This window comes from Pseudorca crassidens, chromosome 3, assembly GCF_039906515.1.
Source record: "Pseudorca crassidens isolate mPseCra1 chromosome 3, mPseCra1.hap1, whole genome shotgun sequence".
In the NCBI taxonomy this organism is placed as follows: domain Eukaryota; kingdom Metazoa; phylum Chordata; class Mammalia; order Artiodactyla; family Delphinidae; genus Pseudorca; species Pseudorca crassidens.
The window spans coordinates 160,495,536-160,517,132 of record NC_090298.1 but is presented as its reverse complement, the minus strand read 5'-3'; the positions used below and the strand labels follow the sequence as shown (position 1 = coordinate 160,517,132).

The 21,597-nt window shown below is 54.1% G+C and overlaps 1 protein-coding gene across 1 annotated transcript; it reads right to left on the bottom strand.

Annotated features, from left to right (window-relative positions):
- Window positions 1-1,456: 1,456 nt before the first annotated feature.
- B3GNT3 (UDP-GlcNAc:betaGal beta-1,3-N-acetylglucosaminyltransferase 3) lies at window positions 1,457-18,441 on the bottom strand. Its single transcript, XM_067733193.1, is given in 9 exon segments — window positions 1,457-2,668; window positions 2,670-2,730; window positions 2,733-2,989; window positions 2,991-3,022; window positions 4,727-5,218; window positions 5,220-5,344; window positions 7,550-7,617; window positions 15,588-15,713; window positions 18,262-18,441. Coding segments are annotated over 8 exon segments (1,338 nt in total). The 5' UTR covers window positions 15,656-15,713; window positions 18,262-18,441; the 3' UTR covers window positions 1,457-2,433.
- Window positions 18,442-21,597: the final 3,156 nt, after the last annotated feature.

Genomic DNA, 21,597 nt, shown 5'->3' with positions numbered 1-21,597 from the left:
GTGTTAGAGCAGGGGCAGGATGAGATCACATCTACCTGGTAGAAACCCCTGCAGCCCCTGCTTCATCCAGGCCTGCCTCCTCTGGCCTGGAGGCTGCCTCAGCCTCCACCTTCCCTTTCAACAGTCTCCATGGCAGCTGCAGGGTTTCTTAAAACTTAAAAATCAATCATGTCGGGGCTCCCCTGGTGGCTCAGTGGTTAAGAATCCGCCTGCCAATGCAGGGGACATGGGTTTGAGCCCTGGTCCGGGAAGATCCCACATGCCGTGGAGCAACAAAGCCGGTGCACCACACCTACTGAGCTCGCGTGCCACAACTACTGAAGCCCGTGCGCCTAGAGCCCATGCTCTGCAGCAAGAGAAGCCACCACTATGAGAAGTCCGTGCACCACAACCAAGAGTAGCCCCTGCTCACCGCAACTAAAGAAAGCCCGTGTGCAGCAAAGAAGACCCAACGCAGCCATAAGTAAATAAATAAAATTAATCATGTCATTTCCTTGCTCCAAAGATGCCGTAACCCTCAAAACAACACCCTCTCTCCTCACCCAAACCCACAAGGCCCCATGTGACTAGTCCCTGTGATCTCCTGTCCCCTCTCCCTCCATCTCCTCCTTACCCACCTCCAGTCACAGCTTCCTGGCTGCAATTTAAATGCTCTCAGATCGGCTCACCTCAGGGCCTTTGCATACGCTGTATCCTCTGCCTGGAACATCCTCCTCCCAATTCTTCCCAAGGCCATAACCTCCTCCTTCAGGCCCCATCTCTGCAGTCCCAACCCCGACTTCCTTCCTGGCTAGCGCCCGTCCCCAACACCGTGTGTCCAATTACCTCATTTTAATTCTCCTCAAAGTTCTTACCACTTCTGGTAACTTCCTGTTTCACTGTTCACAGGTTTGTGTCCTCACTATAAGGTGGGTCAGTGCCCACTGACCTTTCCCATGGGGCTGGGAGGAGGAGTACAGGGCAAGGTGTGTAGCACACAGTAGGTGCACAATAAATACTTAAAGAGGGGACACAAGGGTGGGACAGAGGACAGTAGAGCTGTAGTCCCAGTGAGAGGAGGTGAGCCCGGGGAAGAGAGGGGAGGCTGTGTGGTGGCGGGGCGGGATTCAGAAGGAGCCTTGCCAGAAGCAGGTGGGTCCAGCATCCCATGCAGCTAGGAGCAGTATCACCGCTGTGCCTCTCTCTCCGGAGCCTGCCATCAAGCTGGCAGTGAGAATCAGTCTGCAGGGGGGGATGTAAGCTGAGGGCAATAGGGAGCCATGGAGGGTGTGGGGGGGGGCAGGGGAGGATGATGTGAGATCTGCCTGAGAGAAGCTTCCATAGCCTCTACTTCATCCTTGCCCTGTTTTACTGGTGTATATTTTCTTCTGGAAGTGAGATTTTAAGGATGAATGCAGACTGATCTGAGTTAAAACTTGTAAATCACTTAAAAAAACAAAAAAAAAAGACCTCTAAGTCTTTGCAAAACATTTTATTCCCTGAGGACCTGGTCTCCAGTCCTCACTCTGCTGTGTGAAGCCCCCTTTGCCACTGCCCCAATCCCTGTGAAGCCTGTCTCAGACACCTGTCCGAGGGTGGCAGGGCTGGGGGGGGGGTCACCAGTTCACTTGGATCTCCCCAGTCTGAGAGACACACAGGGGCGGGGGCCAGTCCTGGGTCCCGAGAACTTAGGGTTTCCCAAGGACCTGAATATCGCCCTTCTCTGGGCACTAAGGTGTGTGTGCTGGCCTTGGGCCCAGGGAAGACCCCTCTTGCCCCAATACTCTCTCCTGTATTGTTGGGGAGCACCAGTGTGGGGCTGGGTCCTGTCAGGGACTCCAGAAACTCTGAGCTCCCATAGCCTGAGACAGATAGCTCCCTCCCTCCTCTGCCCAATGTTTCCACCATTAGAGCGCTTGAAGCCACGAGCAGGGAGGGGGCGGTCCCATTCCCAGGCTCTCTGGCCCTCCCACCATCTGAGGGGTCCAAGATCCAGGGAGGGGTGGAGAAAAGAAACCCTCTTCCCAGCTGAAAAATCCTTCTTGCTTCGGCTGCATGTGGACCCAGGTGTCCTCAATTGGCCTTGAACCATTGCAGGAATTCACCCACCGTCGCAGGTTCACAACCAAGGAGAGGCTGGTCACTGCTTAGGCTTCAGCCCATGATCAAGGTCAGGGCTAGGAAGTGGGACATGGAAAAGGGATGGATGCAGCAGCAGCAGCTGGGGCCCTAGCAGAAGTGCTTCTGCCATTAGCTGATATGGAAAGAGATGGTCCTTCCAGCTGAGAGTCTAGGGAGGATGATGGAACACGGTCTAGGCAGTACTAGGTGAGTTTTGAAGGATGTGTAGGAATTCACCAGCCAGACTCATCCAACCTCCCTGGTACTCTCCTAGGTCCTTCCCACTTAGGAGGACAAAGGTCTCAGCTTCCGGGGAGGAAGCTGCTGCCCTTTCTATGGGGATGGAGACAGTAGCCTCGAGGCTGGGGGCCCTGACTCCACCTCTGTGTAGATCTGTGTCCACTTGTCACAGGTGAGGTTGGGCTGGTTCAGCACGTCCCACATGAGCAGCATCTCGTAGGGCAGGAAGCGGTGCACTAGCGGCAGCTCTCGGTAGAAGCAGGGGTCAAAGGAGGACAGGTGGCTGGAGGGGGCCTGAATACCGGCCGTGAGGATACCACTGTGTGAGGCCCTCCTGCTTTTGGCACATGCCCAGGAAGACATCATCAATGGGGAAGAAGTCCAGGGCGGGGGTGTGTGGCACAGGGTGGTGGCTGTGAAGCGGGACAGTAGGAAGCCACCACCCCTGCAGTAGGGCGGGTAGTGTTCTTCCTCTGTCACCACCTTCGGCACATAGTACTTGCTCCAGGGAAGGCGGACGGGGCACACACTGTGGGTCAACTGCCCCACAGAGAGGTGGTGGTCAGGGTTGTCGCCCTGAAGGTAGGTGACCACGTTGTCTGGGTGGGCAAAGACGTCATCATCTCAGTTGAGCATAAAACTGGCACGTGCACCTTGTCTTCTGCCACTGTAGGAAGAGCACCTGCAAGGGGGGGGTGGACAGGGCACACGGGCTTGATGCCTGGGGCCATCAGCTTTGGGTCCCTGTCGGCCACCCCAGCCCAGTGAGGCCAGGCAAGGATGTGTTTTCCAGTCAGGCTATTCTGGGTTAAAGGACTCACTCTGTGGTCCTTTGCAACCAACTGCCCCTCTCTGTGCCTCAGTTTCCAACTTTCCAGACAGGACACATCATGGGAACTGCCTCCAGGAGTGTTGGGGATCTACAGAGATGATGCTCCGTAAAGCACCAAGAAGTGCTTGAAAATTGTCACATTTACATTTATTGCTATTCCTTCTGACTCTGCCTTGCCAAGCACTACCATTAAATAATTACTTGTATGATTGTTATATAACATCTACCTCCCCCACCAGACTCTGGGGTCCCCCTGGGTGGGAGCTGTGTCTCTCCTATGTGCCATCTCTTCGGCACCCATTATGGGGTCAATACTTTGTAGGCACTGGATTCATGTTTGTCAGGTTGATGTTTATCACATGCTTTTGTGCTCTGCATTAAGAATGTGGCATGTGGGCTTCCCTGGTGGCACCGTGGTTGAGAGTCCGCCTGCCGATTCAGGGGACACAGGTTCGTGCCCCGGTCTGGGAAGATCCCACATGCCACTGAGCGGCTGGGCCCGTGAGCCATGGCTGCTGAGCCTGCGCGTCCAGAGCCTGTGCTCTGCAACGGGAGAGGCCACAACAATGAGAGGCGTATGGCAAAAAAAACCAAAACAAAACCAAAAAAACCCAAAGAACGTGGCATGTTAAGAGGTTCTGGGCCCTCTACCCACCTCGGCTTCAGTTACCTCCATAACTTTGGCTGCATGCTAGGCACTGTACTCAGTGCCTGCTCTACCTTGAATCCTTCATACAGTTTGAAGAAGCAGGTGTGGTCTTCAGTCCCATTTACAGATGAGGAAATAGAGGCTCTCCAGAGAAAGTGCCTTGAGCAAGGTCATACAACAGAGAAGGTCTGTTGTTCAAAGTCTTGAACCCAGACCTGTCTGTACTTACTATGAGCAGGAACCTGCACTGGGCCCCTTTCAACTTGTGTCTCTACTCAGCTTACTCCATCCCCACCCTCCACATCCTGGGTAGGTCCTTGGAGCCTTCAATTCCTCCTCTGAGCATGGGCAGGTTTCTGTCTACCTCTCATGGTTTCTTTTCCATCAGAAAGGTCTTTGTTGAGTATCTTCCACACAAACCTGGGCCTCATGGGGAGACAGAACCAGAACAAAGAAATAAGATGTGTTCTGTCCAGCTCTCCCCATGCACCATTGCCAGTGTTATCTGAGCACCTGGCACTGGTCCAGGTGCCTTATGAATATCATCTCATGTAATCCTCACAGCAGCCCTCAGAGGTGGGTGAGTTCACTTAATATCCCGTTTCCCTGATGAGCAAACTGACGCCCAGAGAGGTGAATGATCGTCCATGGCAAACAGCAGATAAGCAGCAGAGTCTGGATTTGAGCCCAGGTCATCAAGGCTTGGAAAGCCAGGCTTGTAAGTCCTTCCTCCCTGCCTCCCTTGGACAAAGAAGACTTCGGATCACCATGAGGACAGGGGCGAGGTTGGGGCGAGGTTGATGGGAGTTTCTGGTCCCCAGAGCTCCTCAGAGGAGGTGGTAGCAACTTTGGACAGGAAGGAGAGGTGGCCCCAATCACGTGACACCTTCCCTCCCCCAGCCCACCTGTTTGAGCGTGAGGTTGAAGAATGAGTCGTAGAAATCCCACTGCAGGATGTCACCGTGCATCCGCGCCTCCATGGCCTACAGCCGGTTGACCTTGCGCGTCTCCGGCGGGTTGGGGTCCGTGCCCACGAGGAAGAGGCGGCGCAGCTGGACGCCGTGCACCTGGCGCTCACGGCCCCACCTGAGCCACACCAGCTCCCGGTGCTCGTAATTGCTGGGCGAGGACTTGATCACCAGCAGCAGAAAGACTGGCTGCACGCACTTGTCAGGCGGCACGTCCTGGAGCAGCACGACATCGCGGCAGTGTTTGTACAGCAGGAAGTTGCGGATGTGCTGCGGCTGCCTGGCGAAGTCCGGCAGGGCGGCCATGGAGGAGTTGGCCAGGCAGGGGGTGGGCAGTGGGCGGGAGGGTGGCGAGGGCCAGACCAGAGCCACGGGGGTGCCCGGTGGCTCCTTCAGGCCTGGGCAGGTGGGTGGTGACCTGCAGATTGAAGAGAAGGAGGAGGGTGAAGGTGCCCAGAGCCACAGCCAGGCCCAACTCTGTCCGCAGGTGCCGAGAACACCTCATTCTGGTCCGCCTGAGTTTGGGATTGGTCCGAAGAGACCCCTGGGCAGCTCCTGCAGACAATAACACTCACTGAAGATGCCTGAAGATGCCAGATGGGCCAAGCACTTTTCCAGAGCTACCTGTGGACCTCAACACCTGGTTGCAGCCCTACGGTTGCTCAAGTTGGAAAAATACTGAAATTCACCCCCAGAGATTCCCCCGGCTCCCACCTCCTCCAGTACCCCATGTTGGCTCTGACTGTTGCCCAGGTCCCACCGGGGATCAATAGTTACAGAGAAAACAGGCATGGAGATGCCAAGGTGAGCCTCCCAGATTCAGTGTGCCCAGAATCCCACCCCCCCATCCAAGCTGGTCCTCTTTATGTCCCTCTCTCAGAGATGGCCCAGGAGCCTCCCCGAGAGAGGCAGAGAACTCCCTTTTTAGCAGTTGAGAGCTGCTGGGATCCTTCCTGCTTCCCTTTTCACTTGCTCCTCCAGGAAGCTCTGAGCTTCTGGGATTCTGATATAACCGTCACTCATTCGTCTTGACTATTTTTAATGGTCCTGCGAGCTGAGCGTGGGCCCTGGCTCTTCACAGAACCCTCAGGCCCAGCATGTCTCAAACAAAGCTATCTTCCTTGGCAAACTCCTCTTCCTCCTTTAAAACCCATCTCAAATGATCCATTCTCTGGGTAGTCCTCTTGGACCTCTCAGGAAGAGTCCTGGTCTCCTATTTAGCCCTGTCTCCCTCTCTGGCTAAGTCATTGAAACAGCAGGGAAGGGGGCAGGGCACAACCTTTGAAAGAATGACATAGCCCGCAGACATGACATAAACTGACTAGAACCAGATGGCTCCAGGATGGCAGACAAGTCAACTTCCACTAGACCTTGAGCCTCAGTATACACTCACTGTTAACACATCAGCAAGCTAAATGACACTATAGGCACCGTGACAGTTCCAAGACCTACCATAAGGATCAAAAAGTGGGCGGTGGCCCAATTCTTGGAAATCCCCGCCCTTTCCTCTAATAGCTGAATACTCCTCCCACTCATTAGCCTATAAAATTACCCACCCCTATAAAAACTGATAACCCCATACCCTGGTGCCTTTCTCACCTGATATGGTGTGTGATCTCAGTAGGAAGACTGTGGGTTTTGGCCGGGTTCGAGTCCAAGTGTCAGTCTGGGTTTAGGCTGGGTTCGAGTCCCAGCACGTGGTTTCAAGTCCCAATCTGAGGTGTACGGTTTCATCATGATCTCTAACTTTTTCGTCCCAAGACCGGGGGCTTCTTGAGGGTCCTGGCATTGCCCAGCATGAGGCAAACACATGGGGGAAGCAGAGAGTGTCTGAATGAATGAATTTATGAATAAAAGTAAATTCATTAAGTTTCTCTCTGGCACACTTGTTTTGGGTGGGGGGGGGTGTGAAGTAGAAAAGAAGAGCTTTATTGCTTTGCCAGGGAAAAGGGGGAAGCAGCAGGCTCGTGCCCCTCAAAACTGTGTGTCCCAACCTAGGAGGGTTTGGCAATGGTTCAAGGGCAGGGTTGCTGATAAGGATTAATCCTCCTTTAATCTGGTCTCAGGTGGTCTTTTCTGGAGTGAAGAATGCTAACATTTTCCATTTGTTGGGGGTTTTAGTTCTGGTCTCAGGATTTAACAAAGCTCAGGTTCTTGATGTCTCATCACAAAGAATTCAGTGAGAGACAAAGTGATAGGTAAGAAGTGGATTTATTTAGAGAGAAACACACTCGACAGAGTGTGGGCCATCTCAGAAGGTGAGAGCAGCCTGGCACACTCTAATTTATCCATCAACCCCACCCCCCACCCCGCCTGAAGATTTCCTTTCCCATATGTAGGCAGAGCCTTTGGTCTCCTGTCCAGATCCCTTTCCCAGGCTTCCCTGGACTCCCTCAATGTCATTTTGTCTGGAAAGGTGGTATCTGTGCTGTGTTCCAGCCCTGAATTTGAAGATCTATCTTCCAGCGCAGCATGAAAATGCCAGATTAGACCCAAGGCAGAACTTACCAATTCAGTAAACACTTATTGTCTCACCTCAGAGAGGCGCCCTCTGGAGTCCAACTCCTGGGTTTAAATCCCAACTCCATCACTCCCTGGCTGTGTGCCCTCCATACCTAAGGTCTCAGTTTCCTCAGTTATAAAGGAGGCATCTGAGCAACTCACTAGGTTGTGCAGGTGTGAAGGGAGTTCTCGGCACCTGGTACCTAGTGGGTATTCAACAAGTATTTGTTGAATGAATATGTGAACCCCAGCACTTACCTAAGATTGCCTCAGGATGTCTGTGCTCATCTGGGGTCTCCTCGCTCTCCCCTCTGGCACCTGAAACACTGTGGGGTAGTCAGTGGATTCTATTAGGCCCCTCGAGCTCCAAGCAACCCCACCCAGCAATTGCCTGGGAGCAAGAAGAGAGTAGTTTCCCATTTTATCTAGAGTCACAAATGGGTGCTGGTGCTGGGGACAGAGGCTCCTTCCCTGATCCATGAGGCCATTTCCCCAACGTGCCCATCACTGTCTTTGCACACTGCCTGGCCAAGGTCTCTCCAGCCAGGTGTCTCCCCAAAATGGGGCTCAGATCCCACTCCACAGGTTCTGCTGTGTGACCTTGGGAAAGAAGCTTGACCTCTCTGAGCTTCAAAGTAAAATGGGAATTAACCCTATGTAAAAGTGTGGTTGGGATTTTAACCTCAAACATGCTGAGCACGGTCCTGCCTCAGGACCTTTGCACAGGTTGTTTCCTCTGCCTGATTCTCCAGATTTCTACACAACTCCCTCCTCCCCCCCCTTCTTGTCTTTGCTCAAATGTCCCCTTCTCAGGAACACCTCCTCAGGACACACCATCGCACTGGCAGCCCTGATCCCCCACCCTAGCCTACTTTTTCTTTCTTCCACAGCACTTTTCACCTCCTAAAATAAAAACTTAAAAACTGGGGCTTCCCTGGTGGCGCAGTGGTTAGGAACCCACCTGCCCGTGCAGGGGACACGGGTTCGAGCCTTGGTCTGGGGAGATCCCACATGCCGCGGAACAACTAAGCCCGTGTGCCACAACCACTGAGCCTGCGCTCTAGAGCCCACGAGCCACAAGTACTGAGCCTGTGTGCCACAACTACTGAAGCCCGCGCGCCTAGAGCCCGTGCTCCACAATAAGAGAAGCCACCGCAGTGAGAAGTCGGCACACCGCAGCAAAGAGTAGCCCCCGCTCGCCGCAACTAGAGAAAGCCCGCGCGCAGCAACGAAGACTCAACGCAGCCAAAAATAAATAAATAAATAAATTTAAAAAACCTTAAAAAATGTACTGCTTCTCATCTACCTTCCTCACCAGAATACAGGCTCCATGCAATAAGTCTTATTCATCATTTTATCCCCAGCCCCTAGAACTGTGCTTGGTGCGGAGTAGGCGCTCAGTAAATGTGTGTTGAATGAATGAATGAACAAACGAATGCTGGGATGCCACAGCATCTGAAAAAATATTGACTCTTGGGACTTCCCTGGAGGTCTGGTGGTTAGGACTCCGTGCTTCCATTGCAGGGGGCACGGGTTCGATCCCTGGTCGGGGAACTAAGATCCCGGAAGTTGCATGGCGTGGCCAAAATATATATATATTGACTCGCAGAATGAATTTATACATTCATTCATTCGAGCCAATATTTACTGTGCTTCTCCTGTGTGCCAGGCACCTCCCGGGAGCGGGGACACAGTGGTGAACAGGCACGGGATACCTCAATGTCTCTGCCACTCTGGGACCCACATGCTTGAGGGGGAACAAACACTAAATAAAAACCTCGGTGAAGAGATACAAGGGGATGAATGCCACGGGAGGAAATGAGGTTGGGTGGCGGGTATGGATTTTGAGGTCTGGATGACACTTAAGCTGGGATGTGAATGGCACAGAGGAGCCATCATGGCTGAGCTTGTGAGGGAAAGATCCCCAGGGAGGGAACAGCAGGTGCAAAAACCCTGAGGTGGGAATGAGCTGGTGGAGTCCGAGCAGCTGGGGACCCTGTCTGCGGGTGGCACAGAGCCTATCTTGTTTCCATGGCGTCCCTGGGTTAGCTGCCAGCCTCAGCAGGTGGTTCACCATCTGGAGGGTTTTTGGAGACCCAAAAAGGCAAATCATCATCTTGAGAGGAGACTGTGAACTGAAAAATGATGCAAGAATGAACAGAATCCTAGAAGGCCATTTTCCTGAGCTGAAGAGGGGCCCGAGTCCAGAGTGGACCACAAGAAAGGAGCGTTCCCAGGTGAACCTGGCAGATCCCTGAGCTCCGAGGACAGGAGAAAACTCAAGAGCTGCGGTAGAAAGCCCAAGTCACCAAAAATAAGACCAGAGATGTCACAACATTCTCTTCGGTGACACTGGTGGCCAGAGACCCACAGATGCTGGAAGACAAGGGTGTGCCTGGGACCCTAACTTCTGGCTAAGAGACACGCTCATTCAGAATCCCATGAAAATTTAGAGGGTGATTCACCCCCTACCCCATCTGCAGTTTAGAGTCTAAATCAGTTTTCAATCAGGGGTTATTCTGCTCCCACGGGATACTTACTGGGCAATGTCTAGAGACATTTCTGGTTATCATGATTGGGGCAGGGTGGAGATATGGGACTGCTAATGGCATCGAGCAGGTGGAGGCCAGAGATGCTGCTTAAATTAACATCCTATAGGGCACAGGACGGCCCCATGACAGAAGATGATCCGGCATTTTCAAGACTGAGAAATCTTGGTCTAAATAAACACAGAAACCAGAACAGAGAACTCAAAAGGAGGAAGGATCCAGAGAGGAGAATGAGGGACTGAACAAAGAAGCCTGATATAGGTTTAGTTAAGTTCATTAGACGGAGTGTTTATTACTATTTAAATAGAAAATCAAACCTAAATGGCCAAGGATCTGTTGGCTGGGAATGTGTTTACTGCCAAACAAGAGCTCCAAAACAAAGAAAGATACCTCAACAAATAGGAATATTTACAACTCAGCCAAACCTGGACATTGGGGAGGGGGAAGGTGTGAGAAGCGGTAAAATGACTAAATGGGTCATATCACTGGGATCAGGGTATCTGGGCGAAATAGAAGCTCTTGGGGGTGGCCATTTGGTTTTAATTAAATCCGTTAACGCCTGTTCTTTTCCTTGCATTTTCTTTCTTGTTTATTTGTAAGATCCCTTTGCATATGAAACACTTAATCTTTGTTGGCTACCTGCATTCCCAACTTTTTCTTGCCAGGTCTCTGGTTTCTTTAAATGGAGGGATCTTACAGCGACTTCACCCTCCCAACCCCCATAAGGCTCCTGACTGGGGTCTGAGAGCTCAAGTTGGGGGTGGAGGGGATGGAGGCTCACGTCCCCTTCCCCTTACACTAGACCTCTATTAATGCATCCCAGATCCCCTTCCCTTTTCCAGCCACCAAGGCTACCTCCACCCCTAACTCATGGCCCCTTAGAACTTCAAGCGGCAAATGTTTCCAAACTCACAACATCCCACATCCAGACTGGCATAAAAAAGAAACTCCAGGCCCCGCTTTCAGCCAGGCTGAAAGTGCTGGGGATTTACTGGTCCAGGATACCTTGCTGGGTGTCTCAGTGGGCTGTATCCCAGGTAGTCCCCAGCCTCTCCTCACAGGCCTTACTTTCTAAATGGGCTGGGACCTCACACCTACCATGGGAAAAGCTGAGGCTTACGGGCTCCACTTAGCCAAGGAAGTGGGAAGCCTCTTGGTATTACTTCCTCCTAAGCGACTGTGCGGCAGCTCTGGGGACTTTGCTGGTGGGGCTGTATGGCTGGTGAGAAGTTCCTCTCAGGTCTGCTTTCGATTCCCTGACCCCACACAAGACTCTCCTGTCTACCCTCTCCAGTTCTGGAAGGATTGGGCTTGTGGAAGCCCAAATAGCTGCTCACTCTGAAGTTTGTGGGGTCTGAATAACTCTGGAGGAATCCCCACCCCCATTTCATAGCTGGAGAAATGAAGCTCAGAGAGTCGTCTCAAGGTGGCCCAGTGGGTGACTCACCTTACCACAGAAATCCACATTATCTCCAAGTCCTTCAGCTCTGAGAAGGGTCTCAGTGGCTCTTATCTCAAAACACATATATGAAAACTATTCATTCGTTCAACAAATAGGTTCTGGAGGAATTGAGAAGCCTCAACCCTGGGCCTGGCCCCCAGAAGCCCTCAATCTGGGGGAGACAAGTCCAGACACCTGTGGGATCAGGGATGGGCCAGAAGAATGGATCAGGATATTGAAGCTGAGGTTTTGAAGGATGCATATGAGTTCACCAAGGGGAGTTCAGGTAGCAAAGAGAGCAAATGCAAAAGCAAGGAAGGGAAAGAAAACAAAGCCTATTGAAGGAATCATGTGTAGTTTATTTTGCTGAAAAGCAGAATTTGGAGAGGGGTTGATTTCTGAGGCTAAGAGGTGGGGCCAGACCCTGTAAAGACCTTGACTTGGGAGTCTATTTCCTCATTAGCACATGGAAGTGCTGAGAATACTCCCTGCCCCACAGACACACAATGGGTCACTCTGTATTGAGTATTAAAGGGCTTGGCATACGTTGACTATGCGATGACAACCTCAGTGACCTTGGTTCATTGTCCTGGCTCCTTTAAGTGCCCCCACTTACAGATGGGGATACTGAGGCTCAGCATAAAGCAGGAGTGTCTATGAACATGTACGAATCCAACCGTTTTACTTGTTGCACTGACTTGTGGGCCATAGAGTATTTACTAAGCACCTACTGTATGCAGGGTGCAGGGGATATAGCCATGGCCAAGCCAGCCCTTCTTTTATGATATTAATACATGAGGAAGTGATTTGTTTAGTCGCAGCTGCGATAAATGCTGTTGAAGAAGGAGGGATCCCTGGCAGGGGAGGGACCTTACCAGCCTGGGGACATCCTGAAGGATGAAGGGAAATCACCTGGGCAGAGCCCCAGGGGACAGGCATTCTAGGCAGAGGGCACAGCAAGTGCAAAGGCCCTGAGGTGGGCACAAATTTAGGTTATCAAAGGGAGAGAGAGGAGGCGGTGTGGTTGGAGAAGTGGAGGAGGAGGGAGATACAGGCAGGGTTGCCAGATGATGGTGGGGGAGGAACAGGAAATGGGGCAGACCACAAAGCAGCTGTTATGTTGCAGGTGAGGCGCAATGGGGAGCCATGGACGGTGTGTGAGCAGGGGAAGGACAAGATTGAGTTATGCTTTGAAGAAGTCCCCCGCGGGGCCACTGAAGGGGAAAACGCAATCAGGGCAGGAGTTAGAGGCCAGGGCAGCAACCAAGAAGAAGAATTTGGGGACCTGGATAGGGGCTGGCTGGCGGGGTACAGGGACGTGGGTGAGTTCAGCAAATAAGATGAAGGGAGTCATCAATATTTAGAGCCTGGGACTTCCCTGGCGGTCCAGTGGTTAAGACTCCGCACTTCCACTGCAGGCAGCACGGGTTCGACCCCTGGTTGGGGAACTAAGATCCCATATGCAGTGTGGCGTGGCCAAAACAAAAGAAAAAACATTTAGAGCCCGGATGTGGGGGACAGAGAAGGATGGCCCAGGGAGGACAAAATGTGAGAAGTCTCTGAGCCTTTCACGAGGGGACGTTATGGGGCAGCAGGCGACCCAGGCGTGGTGTCTGGGCGAGAGCCTTCGGGACACGATGCCATGGAAACCAGGAAGGTCCATCAGGCATGTGACGGATGAACACATCCATATATTGCTTGCATGTGGCAGGGCCCCCTCCATGCTCCTCCCTACAGACAGTAGTGCCACGGCGTACAGAGTCACAGCAGTGATGTCCGGGCTGACTCTCAGGGCCCATCACCCAGTCCCCCCACTGCAATACCGGCCAATCCTGCTCGGGGCTGTTTGCCCTCCATGCACTGTTGCAACTTCACCATCACTCAGAGCCTGCTTCCTGCAGCGCACACAGCAAAACCACTTGTTTTCGTTGGCTGCAACCCCAAAGCCTCCCCCTGGGGTGCTCTCAATCTCCTTCTCCTCCCGCCCCATGTCCACTGCCCCCTTTCCTCCACTCTTGCCACCCCAGCCTCTTCACAGCTCCTTCAGACACCCGGGCTCAGCCCTGCCACAGGACCTTTGCACCTGCCTTTCCTTCCACCTCGGACGCCCCTCTCTCCCGCTCTACCCCCTGGTTCTCCTTGATCTTCAGGTTTCCGCCCAACATCATCTCCTTAGAGACGCCCCAATCTCCCAGCTAAAACACCCCACCCCGGCTCTGCTTTCCTCTGCTGCTCTCACCACCCTTAGACAAAACTGCTCACTTCCCTCCTGTCCATCTCCCCAGCCTGCCTGGAGCTCCGGAGGTGGGGCCCAGCATCTTGGCCCTCACAGCTCTGTCCCCAGTTGGTGCTCACTGCTGTTCGTTGCATGAGGAAAAATGCTAACGATGACTCACATATTGGCTACTTCCTTGAGCCTCACTTCAGGCTAACCCCGTTCTAGGCAGGAGCTGCCGCCGTCCCCTACCCGGGACCTTGGGGATGCAGGTGATTCAGTCCTGAGAAGTCAGCAAGCACATCCTCGGAGCCAAGGGGGCAGGACCAAGAGGCACTGAATATTCCTGACTCCGAACAGTCCTAATGTGCTAAAAGGGCCAGATATTCACGGCACTAAAATATTCAGGATGCATTTAATGAGCAAGAAGCACTGAATATTAGTGAAGTGCTGAATATTAATGATCTGTTAAATATGCAGGAGGCACCCAGCATTTATATTATATGAAATACTTATAAGGCAACAATGAATAGTGGCAAGGCACGTTTGTGACGCATGAATGAATATGCATATTATCACAATGAATATGATATGAATGAGGCACTAAACAGCCCTGAAGAGACACCGTCACTGAATAGTCATGATTCGTTGCATATATATACACACAGTACTAAATATTAATAACCCGCTGAATATTAATGAGACACTAGATGTACGGAAGGGGCTGACCCCTTGGCAGAATTAATTAGGGACCCCCGCTGGTGACAGGGCTCTAGTCCCCCAGCCTCTGCCTACACCCCCAAGTGACAGTCAAGGTCTGTCAAGGACCCAGGCACGTATGGCTCCGGGCACCTCTGTCCCCCTCACCTCCCCTGAGGAGGCCAGGAAGGCAGAGAAGCTGAGACACATGGGGAAGTGAGAATGTCACACAATCCAGGTGGCGAGGCCCTACCCGTTAGCACCCTTGGGGGGCCTGGACCAGCCCCCCCACCCCGTCCCCACCCTGCATTATTTCACGGACAGTGGGGGCTTGCCTGACACTGACTTGGAGGCCTCCATCACATCAAGGCGATTCCCCACACGATGCTCCCAATTTCCAGATGAGGAAACTGAGGCTTGGAGAGGGTGAATCTTGGGTCCCTCTCCAGGCCTGTCAGACACACACCCATGCGACCCCCTCCTTACCCCAGCTCCGGGGACCCCCCAGGCCTGGGTGCTCCCAAACAGCCCAGTCACTGGGGCTCAGTTCTTGAAGCAGGAACGTGAGGGCGGCTCGTTCCCCGCCCTCACCCAGCAGCCGTGAGGACCAAGAGAGCCGATGCTCCTAAGACAGCCACCGTGGCCCCCGGGGAAGGAAGGCCCGACCCGGCTACTGGTCATCTGTGGACTCGGGGCAAGCAGCTGCCCCCCGCCCGCTCCAGGCCTCAGCAGCCTCATCTGCGAGGCTGCCTGGCATCAGCTGCCCACTCACAGTTCACCCCCAGCAGGTGCTAAATAAATACGAGCTCCACCGGGGCTTAAGGTGCTCCTTCGCTCCCCACTGACGCTCCGCTGGGATCTGGATAGGGATGGGGGCCTGGAACATTCTGGGGCTGCCACAAGGAGACGTGAGGGGTGGGGGGCGGTGACAGGAGAACCCCATTTGTGTGTCTAACCCCCTGAGTCCTGGGAAAGGCTAGAGGACTCAGCGGTCACCTTTTCTCCAAGTCACACATATACGAAGTGACAACAACGACCGTATCAGTATCGGCGGCAGCAGCTACCGCTATCACTTGCACACTGGTCACTACTCTGAGCTGAACACCCTCGTCTAGGTTCTGGGCACCCAACCAAGTTGATGGAGACAAACCACCATGTGTGGGGAGCCAATGGGCTAATGGGGAACAGAGGCAGCGAAGGAGACAATTTTCCAGAAAAGGGTAAGTCCCAGGAATGAAGACCCAAGGACGGGAGCCAGGGGTGCTTGCAGGAGAGGGTGCGAACCACTGGCCTGTGGATGGGCCCCCGTGGCTCTCACTGAGCCTCCCAAGGAGGTCCCCTGTTCCAGTTCCCAAGGGGGGCAAGGTAGGCACAGAGAAGGCACCCACCTACCAGAGACCAGGCTGCTGGAATTTGAACACTGACGAGCTGGACCTGTGGGCGATCCCTCTCCGGTTCATACCAGTTTGGCCTTCCAGTAATGAGGGGCTGGTCCCTTTTTACAAGGACCATGAGTTGCTTTTGTAAACAGGATGAAAAAAGAAGAGAAAGCCCAGTAAAGATAATTCGTAAGAAAGTCTCATTATGGGCCAACTCTGCTTTCCATGTGTATAAGTGGGTTTTATGCAAATATACATCCAACATTCACTCTGGTGAACCCCTGGGCGTGGAAGAAAGGGTGGGAGGGGGCAGGGTGACGCACACACACTTTAGACCCTTGAGTCCTCTGTTTCCAGGTCCCAGGGCTCCTAATGGATGACTCATTGGATAAGCCTGCCCTCCCCCACTGCAGGAACTGCCCGGGGTACCTAGGATAGGAAGGATTCTGAGGCTGGACATAGGCCCCTGATTAAATGCCAGCCCTGCCCCCAGCTGAGCCTCAAACGGCATCTCTGGGCTCATTTCCTAGATGGGGAAACTGAGGCTAGGGAGGCAGGCTGTGCATCGCAGTTCAACCTCAGAATCTTCCCATGATCCAGGGCTGATGTGCAAATTGAACCTCTGGGAACCTTCTGGAGGACCTCCACACCTGGTCAGGGCCCTCATCCAGGCTTTGTCGGACACAATTTCTTTCATGCAAAGATAAATATCACCAATGAGCCACACAATCAGGGTTAGAGTTAACATGCGATATCCTGCATGCAGCCTTTCCACCATCAGCTCATCGACACTCCACACTTGCGCTGGGAGGTAGGGCTATGTTAGCCTTATTTTTATTGATGGGGAAACGGAGACACAGAGAGGTCAAGGAACCCATTCACGGGAGGTCAAGTGGTAGCCCCATCCCTGCCTTTAACCACCACCCGGTGGGACCTCCTGTAGTCTGCTATCTTGGTAGTGAGCTCCCCTATCACGGGGGGCAATCAAGCTGAGCCAGACTCCCATCAGGTGGAGGGACCACAATGGGCATCCTCCCTGGCTCATGGGGGGTGGGGGGCAAGTTATTGCCCCACTCTGGGCCTCAGAGGCTGTTGGCAGGAAGAGAAGACGCTCAGTGATGTCTTATCTCCTCCTCCTGGGCTAACCCAGCCCAGCCCCAGGGTCCCTGGGCCAACAGGCTTGTCTGGACTCCCCAAGCTCTGGCCTGGAGCAGAGAAGCTCTAAGGCCCCTTCTCAGTTCCCCCACACCCAGAGTACCTGGCAGGAATCACTCTCTGCACCCTGGGGGCGAGGGAGAGGGGAAGGGAGGGTGTCCAGGCTGGGCTGGGCAAACGTGAACTGCTCACCTAGGCTGCTAAGAGGTGGGGGCCCAGTGACCTGACGCAGGGGCCACACCTCTTCCTCTGGACTCTTCAGCCCTGTCTGGCATGGTGGCCACCTTGGGAACTGAAAGGGCAGTGGGAGAAAGTGGTAGCCCCAGGGCCAGCCCCAAATCCAGCAAACTTCCTCTGGGCCCTGAATTCCAGATCTGGACAACAGAGAGGCCCTGGCCCCAGGGGGTGGGAGGCGAGGGGAGGGGGGGAGGGAGAGGGGGGAGGGGAGGGCTGGCATAGAGGGTTTGAGGGGAGGAGGATGGGTCCTCAGTTTCCCCATCTGAAAAGTGGCCATGATAAAAAAATCTGACCCAGAGGGAAAGTTGGTCGTGAACCTGGAAAGGTGGCTAATGACGTAACTGTAATATACTTAGGGTGATGGCTGACATTCTGTGGGCCCCACTGAGTGGCCATTGCACTTACTGACTTATTTCAGCTTCACCACAGTTCCGTATCCTGAGCCCCAGCTGACACATGGCAAAACTGAGGCTCAGAGACCTACAATCACTCACCTGGGGTCTTTCAGTGACCAGAAGCGCCCCCACCATAAGAGCTTCCACTGCCTAACACCTCAGGCATCCTCATGGAAGCCAGGTCATTTTGCTACCTTCCAGAGGGGACACTGAGGTGCATTCAGAGACCAGGAGCAACCAAAAGCAAACAACACAGCCAGGCACTGGCTGAGCAGGGACCGGAATGGATTCCAGAGGAAACTGTGAACTGGGGTGCCCAGGCTGGAACCTGGTCCGGCGCCTGGCAGCGCTGGGGTTCAACAGTGGTTCCCTCAAGCAACAATAATAAACCCAACCTGGGACCCCGGGTGCTGCTCCTGCCTATACGCTCTCAATCAGTATGCTAACAACCTCAACAATAACGATAACAGTAACAGTAACAGTAACGGCCAGCGCATACAAAGTACCCTCCACTCCTGGGTTCGGATCCCACCCTCTCCTAGGAGGAGGATGGGAGGTGGGGGTCCAGGGTTGCTTCACTGTGTCCACGACTGCGACGGGACATTGTCCAGGATCAGGGATGCCACAGCTCCACATGGCTTCGGTCTCCCCCCATTCCCCAGGCGTGGGTAAGGCTTCCTTCCCGGCCAAGACTGAGCCGGCCTTGGGCCGCAGGAGAATACTATTACCGATGGGTGAAGGCAACAGGGTTCTTGAGACCCGGGGCTCCAGGATCTCCCCGCCTCTTCAGGGTAAACGCGGCAGATACCCGACCCCAGGGACCTGCAGGGGCTTCCCTAGAGCCCCAACTCCGCCCCCCACCAGGGTTCCGTTAGATCCTCCGGAGGCCCCAATACTCACCCCCAGACAGCCGTCCAGCCTCCGACCCCTATCCCTGCAACTCTTGGCTCGTCCTCGCCCTTCCCGGCTTCGCTGCTTCCTGCCTGCCTTCCGCCGGAGCCCCCACTCCCAGCTGGGCCGTTTCTGCAGGGCCCAGTACGAGTTCTCCTGCCGGCCCCTCCCTTCTTCCCTCCCCGGCCCCGCCCCTTCGCCTCCACTGACCGCAGGGCACCACCCAGGCCGCTTCTAGCCTCCCCCGCGCCTATTCCGGCTCGTGACCCCACTTGAGTGCTGCCCACAGTCAGGAAGTGAGCTCCCCGCGGCTGGAGGTGTGCAAACAGCGCCTTTTTCGGCACAGGGCCCCGGGCAGGGTTGGTCCAACGTGTGTTGGATGAAGAAATGATTAAAAGAGGGGCAGGAAAAAAAAAAGACGGGCAGGGAGGCAAGTTGAACCCAGTGGCTCTTCAAGAGGTTAGAATGTTTCAGAACCCGATAAGCTATCCTGAGACCCCAGACGTCTGGATGCCGCGAGCTGGCATTTTCAGAAGTCGGATTGGAAGATTCTTGGGATTGGGGCTGGTGAAGATTCGAACCCTGCTGTGTGCTGCGTGAGTCTCTAGAAGTTTCTGGTGTTGACACGTTAGAGTTGGGAGCTCTGGGGAGGGGGAAGATCCAGGTCCACAGGTGTGAGCCAGGTGATGGTTCAAGTCATCCCGTTTCCTCTCCCATCGCGATTTCTTCCCGTGGAGGAAAAGGGGCAGGTTCTGGCTGTGCCTCAGTTTCCTCGTCTGTAAAGTGGAGGAACTAAACCCCGGTTCCTCTAGCTGGGACAGGTCTGGGGGACAAGGTCAGCACAGAGCAACTACATGATGTACACTACAGCGGTTGAAGGGCGATTACATTAAATGTCTGCATCAAATGGGGGCATTCAGGCCTCAGAGGCTCTGGCTCATACACTTTCTTGCGGCGGCAAACCCTTGAACTTTGGAGCCCATTGACGTTTCCTGGGCTTAAGGTCTTCTCCTATCCTACGGGGTCCCCTTGGGTTTCCTGCGTTCATGAGCCCCATAAAAGAGCCGCAGTCAAACACCGGATCTGGTGGGCGTGGCTCCGCCCATCTACCTCCACATCAGGCAAGGGCCCCTTCCTGTGTCATCTCCCGGGGAACGTGAGGGCCCTGGGAGCTGGGTCACACCCAGCCCTGCTTGCAACGTGGAAACTGAGATCTGCCCGGTCAGAAGTTTGAGTCTGCTATACTGCCAGAGTGGCTTCAAAAGCGTCAGGAGGGCTTCCCTGGTGGCGCAGTGGTTGAGAGTCCGCCTGCCGATGCAGGGGACGCGGGTTCGTGCCCCAGTCCGGGAAGATCCCACATGCCACCCGTGAGCCGTGGCCGCTGAGCCTGCGCGTCCGGAGCCTGTGCTCCGCAACGGGAGAGACCACAGCAGTGAGAGGCCCGCGGGCTGGAGGGAGATGGGGAATGGGGAGTGACAGCTAATGAGAATGGGTTTCCTTTTGGGGTGATGGGAATGTTCTGGAACTAGATAGAGGGGATGGTTGACAACATTGTGATTGGGCCACTGAATTGTTTACTTCAAATAATTAATCTTCTATTATGTGAATGTCACCTCAATTAAAAAATGATCTCAATTAGGCCATTCACCCACTGGGGGTGGCCTCTGGCTGGTCACCTAATTGCTTTGTGCCCCAAATCGAAGTTTTGGGGCATCCCAGGTGTAGGAGACCAGGGCGTTGTAAACCACCAAATGACAACCCACCTGCCTGGGGTTGGCCAGTTAAATGGGGATACCACCTTCCCTCCTGGGACTCACCCTCCCAGGTAGGCACATGTCACACCAGCTCTGAATGTCCGGGCACATAAGAGGCCTCACCCAGAAAGGCCTTCTGTGTTTTAAAGGTTGCCCAGCCTCGCTGGTGACCCAAAGGAAGCAAATGAAAGCCACCAGGAGGTGCCATTTTCCCGTCTCTTATCAGATGGGCCAGAACCCAAACCCAGGTCATGCTCAGAGGCGTGGCAAAGTGTCTCCTCACTCAGTGGCCCACAGCATGGATACGGCACCCTAGCCACTCAGCCTCAGGACCAGCAAAGGGACCGTCTTAGAGGGCTCAAAGCCACTGCGCGTGCACGCACTCATGCACCCGTGTGTGCAAAGACCTGGATGGAGGGGGCAATCCCACAGGCTCAGATGTTTGATTCTAGCTGCTTTATGGGGCCCATGAGCTCAGGGAACCGCAGAGCCCCATAGGGCGAGCGTGGACTATGAACTTGCAGCTGAGGAGCTGAGGGCCGGAAAGGGAAAGGCCCCACCTCCAGTGGCTCCAAAGTCCTAGCTGTTGGAGGCAGTGAAGTGTGTGTGCTGGTGACATCACTGCCTGAAATGCCCCCATTTGCTGCAGAGACCAGTGTAATTGCCCTTCATACAGACGGTGTTGATCGTGTACTTGCTCTGAATGGAGGGTGCTCCCCAGACCTCTCCCAACTAGAGAATTTCCCCCCATTTTGCAGAGGAGGAAACTGAGGTACAGCCGGGCCCCTCCCCCACACACACACCCTGACTTTGGAGGACAGGGTGGGAGGATCAGAGCACACAGGCCAAATCCTGCTTTCTGCTTCCTGAGCTCCATCTGGCCCTGGCTTGGTCCCTGGAATCTGCATGGTCTTCAGGGTCAGGCACCCAGCATACCCACATGTCCACTGGGACCCAGGACTTTCCATCAAGTTCAGACCTGCTCTCCACCACAGCATGCGGATTACCACACCTGTCCTGGGCCCACCTCGGGCTACCCCTTGCACACCTACACTTAGGACCACCCTCCACCCCAGGACCCCCAATAAATAAAAGAATACCAGCACTTCTGAGGTGCTTATTCTGTACCAGGTACTCTTCAAAGTATGTGAGCTCTTCACAACCACCCAGTGAGGTGGGTTACAAATGAGGCCTGGGGAGGTCAAGTCACTGATTCAGACACGCAGCCACTGGGGGCCAGGCAGGCTCTACACCCACACCTTTTGACTTTGCAGCCTCACGGCTTCTAAGAGCTTTCTCCTGCTCATAGCTGTGTCTCTACAGCCTGGCATACAGTAGGTGCTCAATCAGTGTTTGTGGACTAATTGCTTTCTCACAGAACTCACAACTCACCATCCTTCTGCCTGGCATGCCCATATCCAGCCTGCAAACTCCTACTCAAACTTCAAAGCCCCATTTATAATGCCTTCTGCTTAGGAGGTCTTTCTGGCATCCCCCTCTAGGTTCCTCTGGCCCTCGTTCTCTTCCACCAGCCCACGGGACTGGAGGGGTCCATGGGGCTGGGGGTGTTCACGTCTGGCTTTTTCTCCCC